General features: G+C 31.4%; 2 protein-coding genes across 4 annotated transcripts; one reads left to right on the top strand and one right to left on the bottom strand.

The window, feature by feature from the left end:
- Positions 1–10,634: 10,634 nt before the first annotated feature.
- On the top strand, positions 10,635–13,489 carry LOC18600852 (uncharacterized). Of its 3 annotated transcripts, none has more exons than XM_018120329.2 (2): positions 10,635–11,120; positions 11,862–13,489. In XM_018120329.2, the coding sequence occupies exons 1-2, from the start codon at positions 11,058–11,060 to the stop codon at positions 12,957–12,959; spliced, it is 1,161 nt and encodes a 386-aa protein (XP_017975818.1). In that variant the 5' UTR covers positions 10,635–11,057; the 3' UTR covers positions 12,960–13,489. The 3 variants fall into 3 exon arrangements, with proteins under 3 accessions (XP_017975818.1, XP_007031609.2, XP_088661737.1); XM_007031547.3 differs by having other exon boundaries at positions 11,859–13,489; XM_088805611.1 differs by having other exon boundaries at positions 11,834–13,489.
- A 2,967-nt stretch (positions 13,490–16,456) lies between these two features.
- On the bottom strand, positions 16,457–19,784 carry LOC18600850 (RNA-binding CRS1 / YhbY (CRM) domain protein). Its single transcript, XM_007031544.3, has 4 exons — positions 19,552–19,784; positions 18,882–19,167; positions 18,110–18,511; positions 16,457–17,982 (listed from the first exon to the last, which is right to left on the bottom strand). Exons 1-4 carry the CDS (start codon positions 19,623–19,625, stop codon positions 16,963–16,965), a joined length of 1,782 nt encoding a protein of 593 aa, XP_007031606.2. The 5' UTR covers positions 19,626–19,784; the 3' UTR covers positions 16,457–16,962.
- Positions 19,785–20,151: the final 367 nt, after the last annotated feature.

Below are 20,151 nucleotides of genomic sequence, written 5' to 3'. Positions count from 1 at the left end.
TTTTGCTAACTAACTTAAAGTTTTAACACCAAGGAACCTTTTCGGCTAACTTTATTAGATTTTTTATAAAGAAATTTAAAATCAAGATCTTTGAATTTTTTTTATACAATAATTAAGACTCCATTAGATTGATATTTTTATTATTTTTTATTTTTAATGAATAAAGATAAAAATAAAAAAATAACAAATATCAAAACTATCAATCAAATGGAGATATTTCACTTTAATAAAGGTTTGATGTGTTCCAAACTTCTTATATAACCAATAAAAAGATTTTACTATTTTGCTGATAAGTTGGAGACTTCTTTTAATTAACTTTATTAGATTTTGATATTTTTTTAATTAAAATCTCTTTTTACCTAAAACCTTGAAAAGGTGAGAAAAAGTTAAAGACATTTTCAAGTGCCATTTGCATTAAAGAACCTACCCCCTTTATCTAGGGAAATGGTCCTCCACCAAATTGACTTGTGTAGCTTGTGATTTTCTTTAAATAGCATTTGGCATAATAGAAGAGATAGCATATTTTTTATAATGTGTTTAATTAAATTGCATTACAGTATTTATTTTATAATAAATTAATATAATATAAGATTACAATGTCGTCACATTATAATCAATAGATATAATATGATTACAAGTCAAAACCAATACAATCAAATTTCATTGCATACTACAATGTTGTCAAAAATATGTTTACCCTTCAATTTTGTTACTTTGTTAAAAATATTTTACAATATTATAATTTTTTTATCTAGATTTTAAGGGATGTCTTTTTGTTACTTTCAATAGTCATTCTCTATTAGATGATGAATGGTGATTGTTAATAAAATTTATATTGTCTTTTAAAAGAAAAAAATTAAAATATAATATATAATATAAGAAATTATATTAAAAATAAAAATAAAATATATAAGATTATAATAAAATATGAAAATAAAATATATGACATTAAAAATATATTTACGAAATGATATTATATTAAAATTAATAATAAAAAAATACATGTATTTTAAATTTATATTTTAATAAATAAAAATAATTCTAAAAATTGACATTGCATTTCTAACAAAGTATTTGTAAACCAAACGTTATAATTATAATCATTACTTTACTTATATACCAAACACTGCAATATTATCTTCTCTGCAATCAAATTACTTGCAATCACATTACATTATAAGTAACTAAATCTCACTTTAATCCCTTTCAAATTTTAATTTAACTTTACAAAAAGCGTGTATTCATGTGGATGAATTATGATGGAGGACTCCCTTAGGTTTTGCTTTTTGGACCCAAAGAAAAACCCAAAAAATCTAAGCCCTAAACTAGCTATTGATTTGATGATATCCCAAAGCTCAAAATCGTCAAAATATCATATAAATAACATTTTTTTTGAAAAAAAAAAAAAAGCTTAACAGTATGCCCTTCTCAACCAAAGTCTCCACTCAACAATGTCTTTCGTCCACATCAACTGGCCGACTGGCCTTGGTCCAAAAAGAAGAAAAAAAAAGTATGTGTCTCACCTCTAATTCATGAAATAAGAAAAATAACGTTAAAAATAATGGTATTTCACTCTGGTTGTAAGATATTTACTTTAACCTACACCTCTCAAGTCATTTTACAAAATCAAGATAAAATTAAGTCATGACATAATTTAATATGTGACTGATGATGGAATGAAGAAGATTTTTTGTTTAGCTTTCAATCAATAATTCAAACCACAAATACATACCAAAAACATCACTACTAAAACCTCTTTTAAGACAATACTTTGAAAAGCCTAATGCTTGTCCATATCGAAAGGGTATTGGCTAAGAACAGTCCCCTTTAGCTTACCTCACATTTGAACATGACAAATAAGATATTATCAGTTTCAAAATAATATATATATATATATATGAGGTTGTCTTTATTTATTAAACAAAATTTTGACAATATATTTTGATTTTGATTTAAATGTTAATTAATCATTATATAATTAAGAATTGGGACCCTAAATGTTCAATATTAGATCAAAAAAATTTAGGGGGTGGATTAATATTAAAGAAATCTAGAAATTGTGGCCATTAGGCCCATCATTTTCCTAGCAACTTTGGTAGTGGTAGTACTCTCATTTAAATAATGTCATGTGTTCTTATGTTTAGTAAGGAGAAGTAAATGGCACAAGCTATGAGACCAACAGGGCTTTTGAGAGAGACAAAAAGTTGTAGACAGATAGACCACTAAAGAGGGGTTTGCTGCACTAAAGAGGGCTGCTGCAGCATGCTCCATAAAGAAAAAAGAATTAATAAAATAAGGTTTGGAAAAAAAAAAAGCAGTTAAAGATTTGTCATGAGATTCATGACACAAATTAGGGTTTCAAGAGAACTAAAAAAAAAAATGAAACCCATTGTCTGAATGGCTTTTGCATCCTTGAAACTTCAGAATTTATAATTCAATTCCCAAAATTGAATGGAATTTAAAATTAAAATCCTAAGGCCAAAGATAGGGTATTAACGTCAATTATTTTTCGATTTTAATTTAGATTGAATTCTATTTAAAATTATCGAAAGACGCAAGGTGTTTTGTTTTAAAGTAATAGTTGAATGTGATTAAGCACCAATTTCGAATGGCTAACTACAATAGCAAATTCGAAGGTAATGAAATTAGATTTGCAAAATGCAGAATATTAGTACATATGATGTTTCGATCATTTCATGCCTTTGTCATGAGATTCATGACAGAAATTAGGGTTTCAAGAGAGTTAAAAATTTATAAATAATTTTTTTTAAAAAAAACACTATAGTTTGAATACTTTTGCAACCTTAAAACTTTGGATGTTATAATTCAAGTCCCAAAATTGAATGAAATTTGAAATTAAGACCCTATTACGACCAAAGATAAGATATTGACATCAATTATCTCTCGATTCTGATTCATATTAAATTCAATTTAAAATTATCAGAAGACGTAAAATGTTTCCTTTAAAAGTAATAACGAAATGTGGTTAAGCACTAATTCCAAATGGTTTACTGAGGACATAATCATTTCGAACTTGAAAATTTGCAAATAAAAACAAAGAAATGGTTGCTTCATCGTCAAAACTATTGTGAGGAAAAAAGGGGCGTGTCCACCACCCAATTTTCCTTATCCTACCATTATTAATTAGAGAGGATGCAAAGACTTTGACGTTTAGACGAAAACAAAGAGTAAGGAATGGGGGAATAGTTTTGTGTCATTTGGTTGTCAATTCCATCCACAAAAACAGAGAGCTGTGCTCCAAAAAGATGCTTATTTTTCTTCTAATCAATCCGAGGACAAGAAAAGAAGAAAAAGGCCTTGTGCTTCTTCAAGTCAAAAAAAAGTGATGCGTGCTTAGGAAAGGAAAAAGATAGCTCAATCGGCCAAGTCTATGAGTAGATAATACGAATACTTGTCATATTCTTGACTCCATTTTGGAAATTTCAATTTATCCTATTTTTAAATTAAGAGTAAACTTTACTTACATTTAGATGTGAGTCAAAGTCGGTTATAATTGATGTAGTTGAATTAATTGACAAAATTCATTTAATTCGGATTGGCTAATTCGATTAAAGAGATCGATTATGTCAAGTTAGTTAGATTAAAAAATTTAAAATTGGTTAACCAAATTAACCGATTTTGTATTTACTATTTTGTAAATCGTATTCTTGCATGTATTTAAATTGACAAATTTTGAATTTATCAGGCATTTAAATTAACAGTAAACTTCAATTATATCTAGGGGTGAGTAAAAGTCAATTAAAACCGACTTAACTGAATTAATTGACAAAATTGGATCAATTTAGATTGGTTAACTCGATTAAGGAGGTCAGTTATGTCGAATCGGTTCGATTTGGTTACAAAATTTGAAATTGGTTAATCGACTCATCTGATTTTGTATTTAATATTTTTTAATAGTATTCTTGCATGTATATCATTCATACAGTTTTATGATTCAAGGGTTCGTATTGCATTATCAACAAACAAAAAATAAAATACAAATAGTACATAATCTCATTACTATTTTTTTCATTTCAAACTTTTTTATTTATTTTTATATATATCAGTTTATAATCCATACCAATATTCAACTTCCCAATGCAACAAAAAAAAAAGCTATTTATATAGTAAATCTTTATTTAAATATTTATTATATCACTAATAGAATCATATAAAACTCCTATATAAAATTTCCTTATTTACAAAATATGTGACCATCAATTTCATTTGACTTATTTATTCAAAAATGTTCAAAAATATGAAAAAGTTATTTATTAATTAATTTATTTCATCTAATAAATCTCTTACAAAAATTACCCTAATAATTTGATTAATATAATTTCCATCACCAAAAAATTAAAATACGATTACAAATTAAAATAAGTCCCTTAAAGCATGAAATTTATAATACAAATACAAATATATAATGACCTCTCCCCTTTTAAAGCTTAGAAAACTAATCTAAGTCCTAATGCCATATAACTCTAAGGGTACAAGAATTAAGCCCTTATCTAATTATCTAATTATATAACAGCTTAACAACTAAGTATCTTTTAAACTAAATATCTAATAAGTCTTAATAACAACAATCAAATAACTCTCTTTTCTTTAAGCTTAGAATTTTCTAAGCTCTTTGCTCGATGAGCACTCTCCCCTTGCACTCACGACGACTCACCAGCACACCACTGTTTGGTCTCTTCTTGACCGTTGATTGACTCACCATCAATCCGCAACAAGCCAATTGATTGGTTCACGATCACAAGTACACGGTATTCAAATTTTAAAAGTCAAATGCCATATTAACAATGTTTTATTACCGAAACAATTATCTATATAAAGGGATTAATAATGTAATAATCAAGATTTATTTACTAATTATCTAATTTAAGTTAATATTTAATTGTTAGTTAATATCAATAAACACTTATTTAATGTACTTACCCAAATATATATATATAATTAACACTCATTTGTTGCTAAGTTATTAAAGTTTGAGTTTAAATTATATTACTAACTTCTTTTGAACTTTTTCTAGATTTTTATATTAATTTTTAGTAATTGTTTTTTATTATTTTTTGGTATTAAAAATTATACTAATTTATCAATGATATAATTTTTTTTCATAAAAAATATAAAAAAAAAACTCTAATGCCAAATCGTTTTTCTTAATTTTTATACAGTCAAATGTGGATATTTAATTTGAAAAAAAAAGCATTATTATTTTTACTAATTATTAGTAAATATTTAAATTTTTTCCCAAAATAAGATTATATTAACCATAAAAAAAATATAATGCCAATAATTTTTCAAAATAAACTAATAAAAAATTTTAAAAAATAGAAGTAATAAAAATTTTAGTTAAGTCGATTAAAAGTAAGTCGGGTTAGTGCAAAACTCAATCAATTTGGTTAAATTTCTATACAAAGTACGTTAATGAAATTTTCTTATTGATTTAACAGATTACTCACTCCTACTTACATCTCTTGTAATTTTAATCTTTTCCATGATACATTGTGGTTTCTTTTTCCCAATTAGAACCTTGGTAATATCTTTTTTTTATCCCATTAACATCTCATAGATAACTTCGGTCCCCATAAGGGTTAGGTTGTGGATTTTGCACAGTAAAATTACCAAAATACTCTAAATTCAAAGTTATAACCTATTTAATCACATTTAAGAGTATTTTTGTAATTTTGTTAGGTGAAATTAATCGTCTAACCTGAGTAAAAGGAAGTTGTCCATAAAGTCCTAATTGAAACAAAAAAATGTGTTAATTAAGAAAAAAAAACTACATATATAGTAACATGAAAAAAAGTTAAAATCGTAAGAGGTGTAAGTGAAATTTAACTTTAAATTAAAATTATTTAAATACATAATAATTTATTTATATAAGTAATCTTGCAATTCCGGTTTCAATACGAATGTGATAAGGAAGTAAAAAGTGAAAATCAAAAGATTAAAAAGTAAATTCCAGCTAGAGTAGGCACATTTATGCTTTTTTGGGATTTGAGGAAGCTTGTATGAGGTAAGGGAACTTCCTATGAACATCCAACCAAGGGTCCCATTCGAAATTACCCATGAAAGTGGGAGAACCTAAATAGGGTTCAAAGACGACAAATGAACTCTGCCAATACGGCGGGTGGTTGCTGGAGAGAAAAATGGACAAGGTCACACATGGTGTGAAGATCTCAACATGGACCACTTTGGGTGGGAAAATGTCTACCAAATTTGATGAACAAACTAATTCCATAGCTTGATGACTCCATGCGAGAAAAGCACGCAGTCTTTGTTTGAATTTATGCCCACGGCACCCTAAAAGTAGATGGAAGTCAAGATTTTTGTTTTATATATATATATATATACAGATATAATGTTTTGAAAAAAGTTTTTAAATTATTTTAAAAAATGTTAAATAAATTTTTTTATTATTTTATTATATTCAATCAAGTTTTTATATTTTTATTTTAAATCAAATAAGTATTTATGATTAATGATTGACTAATTATCATTAATCATAATATCATTTATTATTTTATACCTACATGACACTAATGTGATTTTAACGTGGAAGATAAAAATATCATATTATCGTGTTATCATATCACATAATTATTATTATGACGTGTTAATATATCACATTAGTGTCACATGGTATATAAATACATTTAAAATAAAAATATAAGGTTTAATCGAACGTAATAAAAGAATAAAAATTTTTCTCAATTCAAAATTAGCTGTCAAATAAGATATTATAACAAAAAATAACCCAAAACCCCAAAGCAAAAGTTTGTTTCATCCATCCAAATATGGAGCTAAACTTCATCAATAATAGTTAAAAACCTTTCTTGTAAACTTAGCCATACAAATCTCACTAACAATGATGGAGTTTACAATGTGTTTAAAAGAACAAAAAAGACAATAAGTCCAGCTATATGTCTTCATCAAATAATGCAATACAACAAATTGGCTAAAGCATCAAAGCTACTAACCTTTGAAGGAAAGAGGAGGGGCAAAGGCAAAATGTACGGATTGGGGAACCATCCCCTTCAACCAAACCGTTCCAAAAACAAGATTTGCCATTATTTGAGGCAAATTCCATTCAATAGGAAGAATATGCTTTGTGTTTTTTTTTTTTTTTTTGCTTTTTGGGTCTTAACCCTAAAAAGAAACAACAAAATGTATTGGATTCATTTGGACTGAATTTTCCAGGAAGCTACCTAGAAACAACACTATGCATATGCCTAGTGTCCATTGTTATTAGGCACATTCCTTGGTGGCATCCCACATTAATTGATTCTTTCTCATCCCATTTTGGCCTACCATATCAAAGTATTTCTTTGTTTATCCATTAGTAGAAAAACAGGAAACATAAAAAAAAAGGAAAAAAAAAAACAGTTCATCATATGCCCATTGAAGGGAAAATGAAAACTTGTCCTCATTCTCATAAATAGAGTAAACTTGCACCATAAAAAACATTGTGAATTTTCTTTTGGAATTTCTATTTTAATTTAAAATAAATAGTGGGTCTGTTTAAATGTGGAATACTGGGTCATCCATTATTATTTTTAATTTCTTAAAGCATATGTGATAAAAATTTTGATTGCTAATTCTAAAAACCCAATGTCCGCAAATCTTTAGATGCCTATTCCTTCTCCACTTCCTTTTTAAATATAGCTTTGGATAGGGAGATTTAAATTTTAATTTCTTTAAGTTATAGGCAGGTTGCATAATTAATTAATAGAAAAGACACCAAACAATTATAGAACAGAAAGAAAGAGAGAGAGATAGGGGTTAAAATATTATAATTTACATCATGGTAAATAATTTAATAAAGTAAGTCAAGTGAAGTGAGGATTCCAAGCAAATGTGAACTTAGCTTTCAAAGGTACTTTTTCTATCACTTTATATAAACCAATTGGGAGTTGGCAGAGTGTATTTAAAAGACAAATTGGCAAAGCTACAATTTGAGAAGAACTCAAGGAGAATATTTTGTCCTTTATGCCTCTTAATCTTGAATACTGCTAGAACAATAATACTATATATATGCTTTCTCTTTCCACACTATGCTTATCTTCCCAATGTTAATTAATTAATTAATTAATTAAATTGATACTAGGAATCATTGTATTTTTATTATTTGTCTATATTTTAATATATTTATTTATGAGTTTATGTATGATTACATTGTCCAAGTATCAGTTTTATACATTATCATATACAGATAGTATATCAAATATAATCTCTTTATTTATTGGGTAAAATATGGGATCTCCTTATTGGTTGCTTTAAAAATTACATTAAACTTAAGACACACTCCTTCACTAGGAAATCAGAGTTGAGAAAATTCAAAAGGTCTACATTCATTAATGTTTGCACTATACAAACTCACCTACTTTGAAGATATTAATGAGAATCAATTAATTTCATTGGAAAAGAGACACAAATGTACAAATGACAATTTGAGAAAACCATGCAATTTAGGGCAAATCATAGGAGTAGAATTTTTCTAAAGGTTTGGGTTCTTTTTGAAAACTTTATAGTGCAAAGAAAATGTTACCATTAATTTATTAATTTAATTATGGTCAATGAAGGGAAAAAAATGAATGGCCTCAATTGGTAAAAAATGAAGTTGGGGAACCTCTGGCCAGCACCAAAGCATTTATAACATAAATGAAAGAGACATTAAAAAGAGAAAAAAACCCAATGATTTCAACAGCTTGGAAATATGTTGATTTGTTTTAAGTCTATTCAAGCTCACCCATTAATAAAGGGCTTTAACTTTATTAATGTAATAATGGGTTTTTGTTAAAAATAGACACCTTTTAAGATTATTATATTAATTATAATATCTTCTTTTAATGTATTAAAAATCATCACATGAGTTGTCAAAGATGACATTAATACAAAAATATTATTATAAATAAAATTTTAACTTACCTTAAATAGTGATATAAGGATACTTGTATTTAAAATAATTTTGAGATAGCTAATTTAGAGTCAGAAACTTTCTTCATGAAGGCTTTTATTAAGGATTCGACTAAGTGTTTAGAAGACTATTTAAGAATAATTAAAATACTATTTTAGAAAAAAATTTTGTATTATTAATACACTATTTTCATCAAATTTACGAAGAGACAACAAAATTAATTATAATTATCTTTTCTTAAATATAATGTGAATCATTGACTTAATGTCACGAGCTCATGTTTTCAATTCAAAAACTCATGTTTATATTATCAAAATCTATTCTATCTACTCAATTTTGCAAATGTTCTCTTTGCACTGATTCTTTACCTATAAAGAAAAAAGATCCTTACATTGTTTCGGTCTACTCTTATCTCTCATAGGATCCCACATGAGATTCGTGATATTAACATCTTATTAATAACAATAATAATAATAATAATAATAATAGAATAAAAATGAAAACTTTTTTCTTTGACTATAAAAGTAAAAATTTAAGTTTATATATGACGATCACTTAATTATAATGTGTAAAGATAAAAATTTAAAAGTCTTTCAAAACAAATATTTTTAAGAATTCTTTACTTTTAAATTTATTTATTAACAAACCGATAACATTTGATTCACAAATAATACATACAATTTATACATTAACAATACATTAAATATAAATCCCAAAAACTTAATTATCTTTTTTCAAAAGTCATTATTTTCTTAATGACTAAGCATTAGTAATGTTCACACTAGATACTTCTGTCTTATAAAAAATTTTCCCTCCTAAATATTACTATTTTCTGAATTTCAAAATCAAAATAGCCCATGTATTCTTGCTCCTAAAATCACTCATATTTTTTCCAAAAAAAACAAAAAATAAAAAAAGATTTTACCCTTTTTCTTTGCCTAGAATTCCAACCAAAAAGATTTTGTTACATTATTCTTACCAATTTCAAATCGATCCCAACCAAAAAGGCCACGTTTGGCTGACCAAAATTCTTTTGCACTTTTTCAAATAAAGCCAAAAAAAAATTGAACTAAAAAATGTTTACGGCAGGCATTGACCAGTTCAAATAGCGAAATGACCAAAACACCCTTACCTTACATTTCAACAAACAAACGCTCCATTGAGGGGCATTCTCGTAAAAAAACAACCTCGGATAACAAAGATTTTCCTAGGGCCTTTTACCCCGTTTTACGCGGACGAGTTAACTCAGAGTACTGTACCATGTTAGCAACTGCCCATTTGGACAGATCAGCACTTGTCTGTCACGAAATAAATACTCTACAAACACCTCATGATAACGCAAATCTTAACAAAAAAATTGACTCAAATTCGTCTAATTTTTTTTAATTTTTTTATAAATTCGTCTAATTTAATAATAAATTATTTTAGATTCGAGTCTTACTAACTAATTTTGATGTTAATTTCAAATATCTTGGTTTGAGGTATTAATCAATCTATTTATATACTTTTAAATTTCTATTAGGGAACAATAGTTCTACACCATAGATCAAAATTGAAAAAGTTTCTTCTTAATCTGGCGGCTAATAGCGAGGGTTTAGCATAAAAACAAAAGTAGAGGAGAGAAACTTAACGTTGGAAGTTAGTAATATAATAATTTTATATTGTTTGGGTTTTTTTATTTTTTTTGTTTTGATACATGGGGTGGGGGGTGCTGTTTTTTTTTGGGGTGGTGGAATTTTTGTGGGGTTATAAATTCTTCATTATTTTTGGAATAGAGGAATCTGGTGAAAGAGCGAAAAACCACCAAACGGCTATTATTGACGTTACAGAAGAAGAAGAAGAGGAAGAGGAAACAAGAGAGCAAAGTTTTTTTTTTATTTTTTTTAAATATTTTTTGAGGATTATTGTGGAAAACTTTACTGGGTTTTCTGTTTGCTAGATTGTCTCTGCTTCAAAAATTTGGCCGTTTTCTTTGGTGTTTTTTTTTTCTTTTCTGAGTGTTTTTGCGGTGGTGGAGGACTTTGATCTGAGAAAGTTGGGAGGCTTTTAAATTCAGCATTTTTTTTAACAAAAATACAGTTTTGGTTTTCAGTGATTGGAAAGTGGTAATCTTTTTTGGGGTGGTTTAATCATGTCTGATGGGTACTATAATTCGAAGAAGACTGATGATATCTGTGAAGAAGTTTGTGGACAGGTAATTTTCTTTGCTTTCACTTCTCAAGTTTTTGTTTTTGCTTTTTTTTTTTTAAAAAAGAAAAATTTACTTCAATTTTGGGTTTGGGTTAATGGGATTTTTTTTCTTGAAGTTCATCTTTGCTCTTTGTATTTTATAATTTTTTTTTGGAAAAAAGTTTTCAGTTTGGTTTTGATTTCTGGATAGTTGGTATTGTTTCAGATTAATGGCAAAGCGGGAAAAATCTTTTATGGAACTTATATGCTTCAAATACAAATACAAAAAAAAAAAGAAAAGAAAATTTGAAGTTTTAGGCTCTTATATGAACTGTCGAAAAAGTACGAAGTTTTGTTGTTTTTTCATTTTTTTTTAATTTTTTTGTGCTTTTTTCCCTTTTGATTTTATTTTGGTACTTAATTTTTGTTTTCCTGAAGTGGTTGATTGGCAATGTATTTTGAAGGAATAGTAGAATTACTGGGTTTAGACATGGAACATGAGAGTGGAAAATTTTGAATGCTTTTCTGCATTGATGTCTCAGCCATGTTTCATCTAAACCTTGAACTTATAGTATTTGGAGGTTTTAACATTTAAATTGAGTTTTGATATAGAGATATTGGTGTAAAGAAGGTATAATTGGTTGTATGTGGGAATATGATGTAATTCTTGTTTTTATCATCTTAAAATTTAGATTTTATTTCCTTATGTATACCTTGTGCTTACTCTTGGTATCTTAGAAGGTTTTCATTCTTTAATCTGCAGCAGGCGTCCCGGGCAGCATTGACTATGTCTAGATTGCGGTGCATGTTGCGGGGCTTCGATATCAAGACTTATATTTTCCTGTTTGTGGTTATCCCGGTATTCATCTTTGGCATATTTTTGCACGGGCAGAAAATCACCTATTTCCTAAGACCAATATGGGAATCTCCTCCTAAGCCTTTCCATGAAATCCCTCACTATTATCATGAGAATGTGACAATGGAGACTCTCTGCAGCCTTCATGGGTGGAAAATTCGTGAGTCCCCTAGACGAGTCTTTGATGCAGTGTTGTTCAGCAATGAGATAGATATTCTCAAACTTCGTTGGAATGAATTGTATCCATACATAACGCAATTTGTGCTTCTTGAGTCCAACTCGACATTTACTGGCTTACCAAAACCATTGATTTTTGCTAGCAACAGACTGGAATTTAAATTTATTGAGCCTCGTTTGACATATGGGATGATTGGTGGGAGATTCAAGAAGGGAGAAAACCCTTTTGTTGAGGAGGCATACCAGAGAGTTGCATTGGACCAGCTTATCAGAATAGCTGGTATAGAAGATGATGATTTATTGATAATGTCTGATGTGGATGAGATCCCTAGTGCACATACCATTAATCTATTGAGATGGTGTGATGGTGTACCGCCTATCATTCATCTTCAATTGAGAAACTATTTGTACTCTTTTGAGTATCATGTAGACAACAAGAGCTGGAGAGCCTCAGTCCACAGATACAAGACAGGCAAGACTAGATATGCTCATTATCGTCAAGCTGATGTCGTTTTGTCAGATGCAGGGTGGCATTGTAGCTTTTGCTTTCGGCATATTCGTGAGTTTATATTCAAGATGAAAGCTTACAGCCATACTGATAGAGTGAGGTTCTCTCACTACTTGAACCCCAAGAGGATCCAGGATGTAATATGCAGAGGGGCTGACCTATTTGACATGATTCCTGAGGAATACACGTTCAAGGAGATCATTGGGAAGATGGGACCTATCCCTCACTCCTATTCAGCTGTCCATCTTCCTGCATATTTGTTGAATAATGCGGAAGAATACAAATATCTTTTGCCTGGTAACTGCAAAAGAGAGAGTGGCTGAGTCGAGAAAATTGTGTGCTGTAAAAATCTTCAATTACAAGTTGTGCCTGCACTGGAAAGGGCTGCATTGGCCATTTGATGGCTATGGTGTAGCATTGATAGAAGTATACCTTTATCCAACAAAATCTAGGCATTATAGTGAAGCTGGGTAGAACTTGATGGGATCTATGACTGTGAGGGGAAACTTTATATGTGTCCTCTTTCTGAAGTTGGTTGCTTCCGTTATGGAGGCATATCCAATTTCCCAATCCGAGAGCTTGTTGTGAGGGAAGTGGATGTTTTGGTTTGCAAAGCTTACATGCCACCTCCTGTCGGTATGACATTTCCCCGAATTGCATAAATGAGTAGAATGAAATTTCCCAGATTTTTCCTTGATGGGAATTTTGTTTTTCTTGGGCTAATCAATTCGTATGTCTCCTCTGACAAGGTAGTACTGACAAATGACAATAACTCGTTGATTTGTATCATTTGATTGCTCTTTGTTCTTCCATTGATCATAATGTTGAATGATTCATTTCCTACTGGATTACATTTTGTTACTGTTCTCAGGCAATGTTTCAATTTCTTCCAGCCTCTCAATTCCATTTAGTTCCAAACTCTTTGTTGCTGTCTATTGCTGTGTTTTCCTTTTTCGGAAATTTTCAACACGTTTAATTTTGGCATAATGAGGAAACTTTACAGAATTGGTCAACCCTTCTTCCTTTCATGGAATCATTTGGATTGTAATTCCTTAGCAAAGGCCATGAAGTAATTGAAAAGAGGATGTTATTCTCAAATTTTGTTTTTCTATGGATGAAATCTTTACAATTAACCTTAGTTTTTATAATTTGGGACTGACTTGACAAGGTCAAGGCACCTTTCAATCATTTTGGTTCAGAATTTTTTTTTAGTAGATTGAGGTTGCTTCACCACATACTTCCCCACCAAATAAACAAGTACTAGATAGAAAAGTGTATTAAAAACTTCTGATTCCCCGCTAAAAGTGCTTGTATTTGTAGACACTTGGATTTGTTTTTGTGGTTTGAGGACTGTTCATTGTCAGCCAGTGTTCATCTGGTGTTTGTTTTTGCTAAGGAAGTCAAATCCCAAAGCGGCTAGTTCCCCAGATACTGTTTCCCTAGAAAGCTTAATTAGGTCATTTTGCTTTGTTGGCCAAAGAATAGTTTTCTACATGCCTTTGAGCAGCATTTTTCCAACAAAATAAGACCTTGAACACAATGGATGGTGCAATGTGCTCTTTCTTTGCCCTTTCTGATGGATAAAAACTGAACGGAAGACATTTTTCTCTGTTCACAACTTTATTGCCTTTGTCATAATACCCTTTAAAATCAAGCAAGTCCCTTGATACCAAAAGTTCCTTTCAATTATTGTTAAGCATTTTCATCTATAATCTTCTAAACAAGTCGTGCTTTGAAAAAACTTGATTCATCCCATCAAGATTACAGTAATGGTTGTTGAACTCACAGGATTGGTTTTTTCCTCCATATTCCTAACCTCCAGAGAAACAGTTTCCCCACTTCTAAACTGTTAAAAAATTATATATTTATATATTCAAAAGTGAAACAAGTAGCCAAAACTTTTCAGCTGTCAATAATGAAAATTTCAAACCACTTAATAGAAGATTATGAAATGTGGTCAAAAAACTTGTTTCATCTATCCGCAGATTGCTTCTTCTGCTTTGGTTGTTTCAGTGCATACGCCATGGCTGCATGACCTTGACCAGGTTCCATCCACTTCAATGGATGATGGAACCATGTAATGCAATAATTAGGAAACTTCCTCTCCTCTTATCATTTATTTGGTCATTGTCATCTGTACTTCTCATCTACCCTAACTCCTGATTAAACTACATTATCAAAGAGTACTTAAACGTTTACATGCCCTTTTGCCCCGTTGACTAGTTGTTTAAAACAGAGGATTCAAATTAGATTACCATATTTTTTTGAGCAGAACCTGTCAATTGCTGATTCATGCAACGTGTAGGGCTAGTTAAAGCCTGGAGGCTATGTCATGTGCACCGTCCCTCTTGACTTGGTGACAAGAAGACGTCCAAATACAATTTGATTGGCGTTTACTTGAGAAAGTAAAATTGCTAGAAATGCTTTCATAATAAAAATCAAAATTGGATTCGGGAGATCTTTTCATGCAGGAGCATGACACCCTCTTTAATGGTGATAATGACAATATTAGTGCGGGATTTGTTGATCATGATTGATGCATGCATCAGTGGCCAAGTGGTGCTTGTGGATCTGATTGAGTCATCTCCTTCTTAGTAACTGCAACTCTAAGCCAATCAATCAGGGGCCTCACAGCTTAAATTATCATGATATTTTCTGAAATATATATATATATATATATAGCCAGAAGGAAAAGACAAGAGAATTTGAAAAATTCAGAAAGTATTTTAAGTTCTGATTTTAAGTTTGGATCAGAGTTTATGGTTCTGAAGCTCTTCATTTTTCTAACATAAGAAGAGAGGTTGAGCATGACAACTGACAAGTGTCTACTTCATCCTAGCAGTGGGGGTAAAGGAGAAGAGTTTCCCTCAGGGCCAGGCAGTTTAGACAATGGGAAAAAAGGAAAAACCATTGGTTTGCACTTTGCAGCAGGTGGCATCAGAGCATGTTATGTGTGCTTTAATTGGAGATGGGATTCCAATCCATTTAAATGTTCTGGATCATTCGAGAATCAAGAAAAAGAAAAAGATATGGTTACAGAAACTTGGGAAAGTTTCTCTCCACTATTAAGAAATAGTTTATATCTCCACCATTTTCAATCTAAGGTCAGGATTTTTAGAAGCAAAACACAATGAAAAAGAAAAACAAATCCTACCCAAATTTATTCTCGCTCTCTCTCTTGAAAGTCTTGTGTTTGCCTAGCAAGTTCCATCATCCTTATTGTTAATACTGCTAATGGGTTTATAGTAACCTAGTTTTTGAAGTCAATTAGAAGAACTTCAACCTCTGGCTTTCACACGGACATCTTCTATTTTAGGCATTATTGATGGCTCATAGAATAAAAACCAAAAGAAAAAAAAGTAAGAAACCAGTAAAAAAGAAAAAAAGGGGAGAGTTAGAATGAATCTGGTAAAAGGTAAAAGATAAGAGTATTTTTATTTTCATTTTTTTGTTTTTAAAAAGAGAAAATTATGTGTCATTTACTGCTTGCATAAAAGGTAGTGCACCCTCCTCACTACATTTTAGTAGAGGAGGGGATCCTCTCCCACATAAGTTTCTCTCAAGATGTTTATAATGTGACATTTAACATGAAATTTGACACAAACAAAATAGTTAAAACCATCACAGAAAAAGATCTGAATTTAACGGTGTATATATGCAATGATGTGGTCCTTTATCCATACTTCAGTGGGAGTCTCAGAAAGAATACATTTTGGCTTATAAATACCATTATCAAATCAACCAATAACCATAACAAAAAAAAATAAACTCGGGGGCATAAAATCCAGATTTAAGGTATTACTCTTGTACTGCACTTGCCTTCTTGGTTTCACAGTAATCTTTATCTATTCAATAAGATAACAGCGCTCTATAACATCATGAAGAAACATGTACTGAGTTTTAATTGTCCACTAGAGAACTGGAGATAATTTACTCCATTGAACATTTCATTTCAACTTGATTGTTTGACAGCCCGTTTCTTTCTACAAAGAGCAGCATTTTATATGTTTTCTAGCCAAGAAACAGGAAGGGTGTAATCAGACTATAAATAATCTTAACAATCAGGACTGTCATATAATTTAGATCCTGTTTTGGATCATAACAAATGGCTCCTACTAGTCATATTGTGTCCTTCAATCAAAAAGGAAGAACGAACATGCAGCAAGTCAATGTTCTTCCTGTTTCTTGGCATCTTCACCCTTTTTCTGATCTGCTTTGCCCATCTTTAGGTGGTAACAAGCTTCTTCACCACTTCTATGCAGTCTGTATCACATTTCAGCTTATCAAACTCGAGAATTTCTTGGTGTCTGATTCCATGTTGTAAATTTAGTCACTGAATACGTCTTCTGCTACCTTGGCCATCTTTCTACTGCCTCCATCAATCCCATCCAGCTTCTTATCTGCTGTATTAGACATCTCAAGTTCAGTGTGAGCTTCATAAGAATCATCACTGTCATAATAATGCACCCTATCCTTCTCATTTCCCTCTGTGGAATAAAATCCATCCTCCTCATCAGTGCTGCTCCTGAAGTTGTCCCTAGGATTTGATGCTCTGAAATCATCTTCTTCCTCAGCATCAGATTCTCGCATTGCATTGTCGAGGTCACTCAACATATTTTCTGACTCAGAATCTTCTGCCTTCTGTTGTCTATAACTACCTCCAGCATTTCTCCTGAAACCTGCAGTGCTATTCAACCTTCCAATCTTATCTTGCTTTCTGTTTTCTACTCTAGATCTCTTGAACTCAAAAACTTCTTCAGAATCATCATCATCACTCTCAGTCTCACTCAAATCACCAGCATTACAGGGATACTGTTTAGCAGCACCCTCAAAATTATCTTCATAATCATCCTCACTATCAGCAGTCCTCTTGTTTCCATGTGTATCCTTCGAACCCCTTGACCCTCTAACCTCATACTCAGGGTAATTGTTTCTAACATCATCTAATCTCCCAGGCTTTCCTCCAAACTCTTGTCTATTCCAGTATCTAATTCTCCCAATCTCTTCTTTTTCTTCTTCTTCCCCTTCAGCCCATTCTCGATCGGCTGCATCCTCAATCTCAGCTATGAATCTGTCTAGCTCCTCCTGGTCACTCTCAGCAGGAGCTTCTGCCTGTGCCAAAGTTGTCTTAGGCTCCAGCAGAGACGACTGATCACCACGAAAGACATACGGACTGCCTTCCTTCTCATCAATTGCATTGAAGAATGTTGAAGCGACTCTCTGAATACTGGCCATAGCAACTGGATCCTCAGGGTTAATACCTTTCCGCCGCAGTTCCTGTTCTATTTTTTTTATGTTTAGCTTCTGAGCTTCAAGAGCTTGTTCAAATCTAGCCTTGAATAATGCCTGCATTTATGGAGACAAGAATTCATATAATTTAATTTTTAAACATTTTTCCCCATAAGTAGAACCTATGCCAGATACAATATTGATGAAAACAATGTGTGACAAGGAACATAGTAAATTTCCTTACCTTCCTTTTGGTAAGAGTGTTGATTGGAATCAGATTTTTTGGTTGGCGATAATTTCTTCCACGGAACATGATAATTGTTTTTACATTATGTACGTTAATGACAATCCCACCACTCAGTCTTGCAAGCATGGTTGCCATTTCCTTTATCCTTTCTCTGGGGAAGTTATCACAACAAACTTGCACAGTCTCATGAAATTTCCAGTGGAGATGCATATTTTGGACAACTCCTCCAAAGACTCCACGTACACCAACGGGGACATAATTTTTGTTTCTGAATCCTATCTTTTTATATGCTTGAAGCTGCTCAGGAGTCAATAGCTCAGGATCATGCACAGAAGGTGGTAGCTCTGGTAGCTCATACTTCTTGAGCTTTTGTAACAGCAGTGCCACTTTCTTTTTGGCCTGCATAAGTTACATGAATACATATGCTGATTGAATTATTCTCAGAAAGTCAACAATAGGAACAACCCAAGCAAACTGCCAGAATTTAGGAGTCAGTTTTGCACTAATAATTGCAAATATGAAAGTACCCATCCTAACAAAAACCTGTTACAACAACAAAATTACTACACTGAAGAAAAGTAACATGGAGAACACCCAAACTCTCATTTATGAATAATGTTTGACCTGGAAAGAGTGCTTAAAGCTACCAATTCCTTTAATTGAATAAATTACTTAAAGAAGAAGCTTCAGGCATATATCAGATCAAAGAATCAAGACACAGAAAGCAAGCAATAGTTCAGTATCAGTTATTAATGACACAATAACATACTCTTTTGAGGTTGTAAATAAGCCTCTCCTCATCAGTCATAAGCTTCTTCTTAATTTTCTTTGCTCTCCGGATTTCCCTAGCCGTTTTTCCAGACTCTTTCTGCATACGTCTTTCCACCTTGCTTCGCATGCTCCTCCCTCTTGAAGTTGACATCATCCGACACCATCCATTGAAGGGATTAGTAAGTGAAGGAAAGGATGCAAAATCATCTTCAAAACAACCATCCAACTGTATCACGTTGGTTGAGACTAGTGTTGGAGTAGCATCCTTAAAAGCCCCAACATTCCTGCATTTTAATTAACAAAAAAATTAAATAAACAAAAGAACAGAGTATAACCATCACTAACCCCACCTTCCCCCGCCACCTCCCCGCCCCCCCCCCCCCCCCCCCCCCCCCCAAAAAAAATCAGCTAAATTCAGGAAAAACCCCAATAAATCTCACTTTTTCCCCCAAGAAAACTTAAAAACAGAAGATTTTAAAGTCCAAAGCAATGAGGGAAAAAAATTTAAATGCTATATTCCAAAGTAAAGGAAGCTGAAAGTGAATAACAAAGCTGTAATAGATTAAACGTTTCATCGATGGGTCCTAATAAAACAAGAAGAGAAACAATACCCAGAGTTTAATTTGGTCTTATTTCTTCTGCTTTCATGGGAAAAAGAGAAAATATACCTGTGGGGATTTGATTGGAGCAGAGAAGACAGAGTCCTCAAGCAATGTCTCTGAAGATTCCTAGCAGCAAACATTTAACCTATTAATAAAGATCTGTCCTCTTACTCTCCCTCTGAACTCAGTACTTTCATATCATGGTTTTCGTTTCGGTTTTGCCGAAGTGGAATGCGTTTGATGAGAAGGGTTTTCAGGGTTTTGGGTTTTGACTTTTGGAGCTGTGTCCTTCGTTTTTTGTTTTGTTTCCTCTGTTTCTGCTTAACTCAGTAGTTGGATATTAAACGACCTCGTTTTAGTTTACTGACTGACTCCCATTTATCTACTTTTACTAATATGGTTCAGTAATTATTGTAGGTGAAAAATTCCTGAGTAGATACGTTGCAAAGGTAAACGAATTTCCCAATTGAATCAATGTCTTGGTGATTAATACTGGGTTTCATGTTTTTTATGTTTGCATGGATAATGTTTCTTCATTTGGGAAATGATACAATATAGACAATCTGAAGGGTTAAATGACATTGCTCTTAATCAAAAATGAAAACTTTGTAATGGCAGAGCTTTAAAAAACAAACAAGATTGTCTATTCACACAAGACAAGAATGA

This window comes from Theobroma cacao, chromosome 4 (assembly GCF_053813885.1).
Source record: "Theobroma cacao isolate CCN51 chromosome 4, ASM5381388v1, whole genome shotgun sequence".
In the NCBI taxonomy this organism is placed as follows: Eukaryota; Viridiplantae; Streptophyta; class Magnoliopsida; order Malvales; family Malvaceae; genus Theobroma; species Theobroma cacao.
Note: the sequence above shows the minus strand (reverse complement) of the source record. Positions and strands in the feature narration are given on the sequence as shown.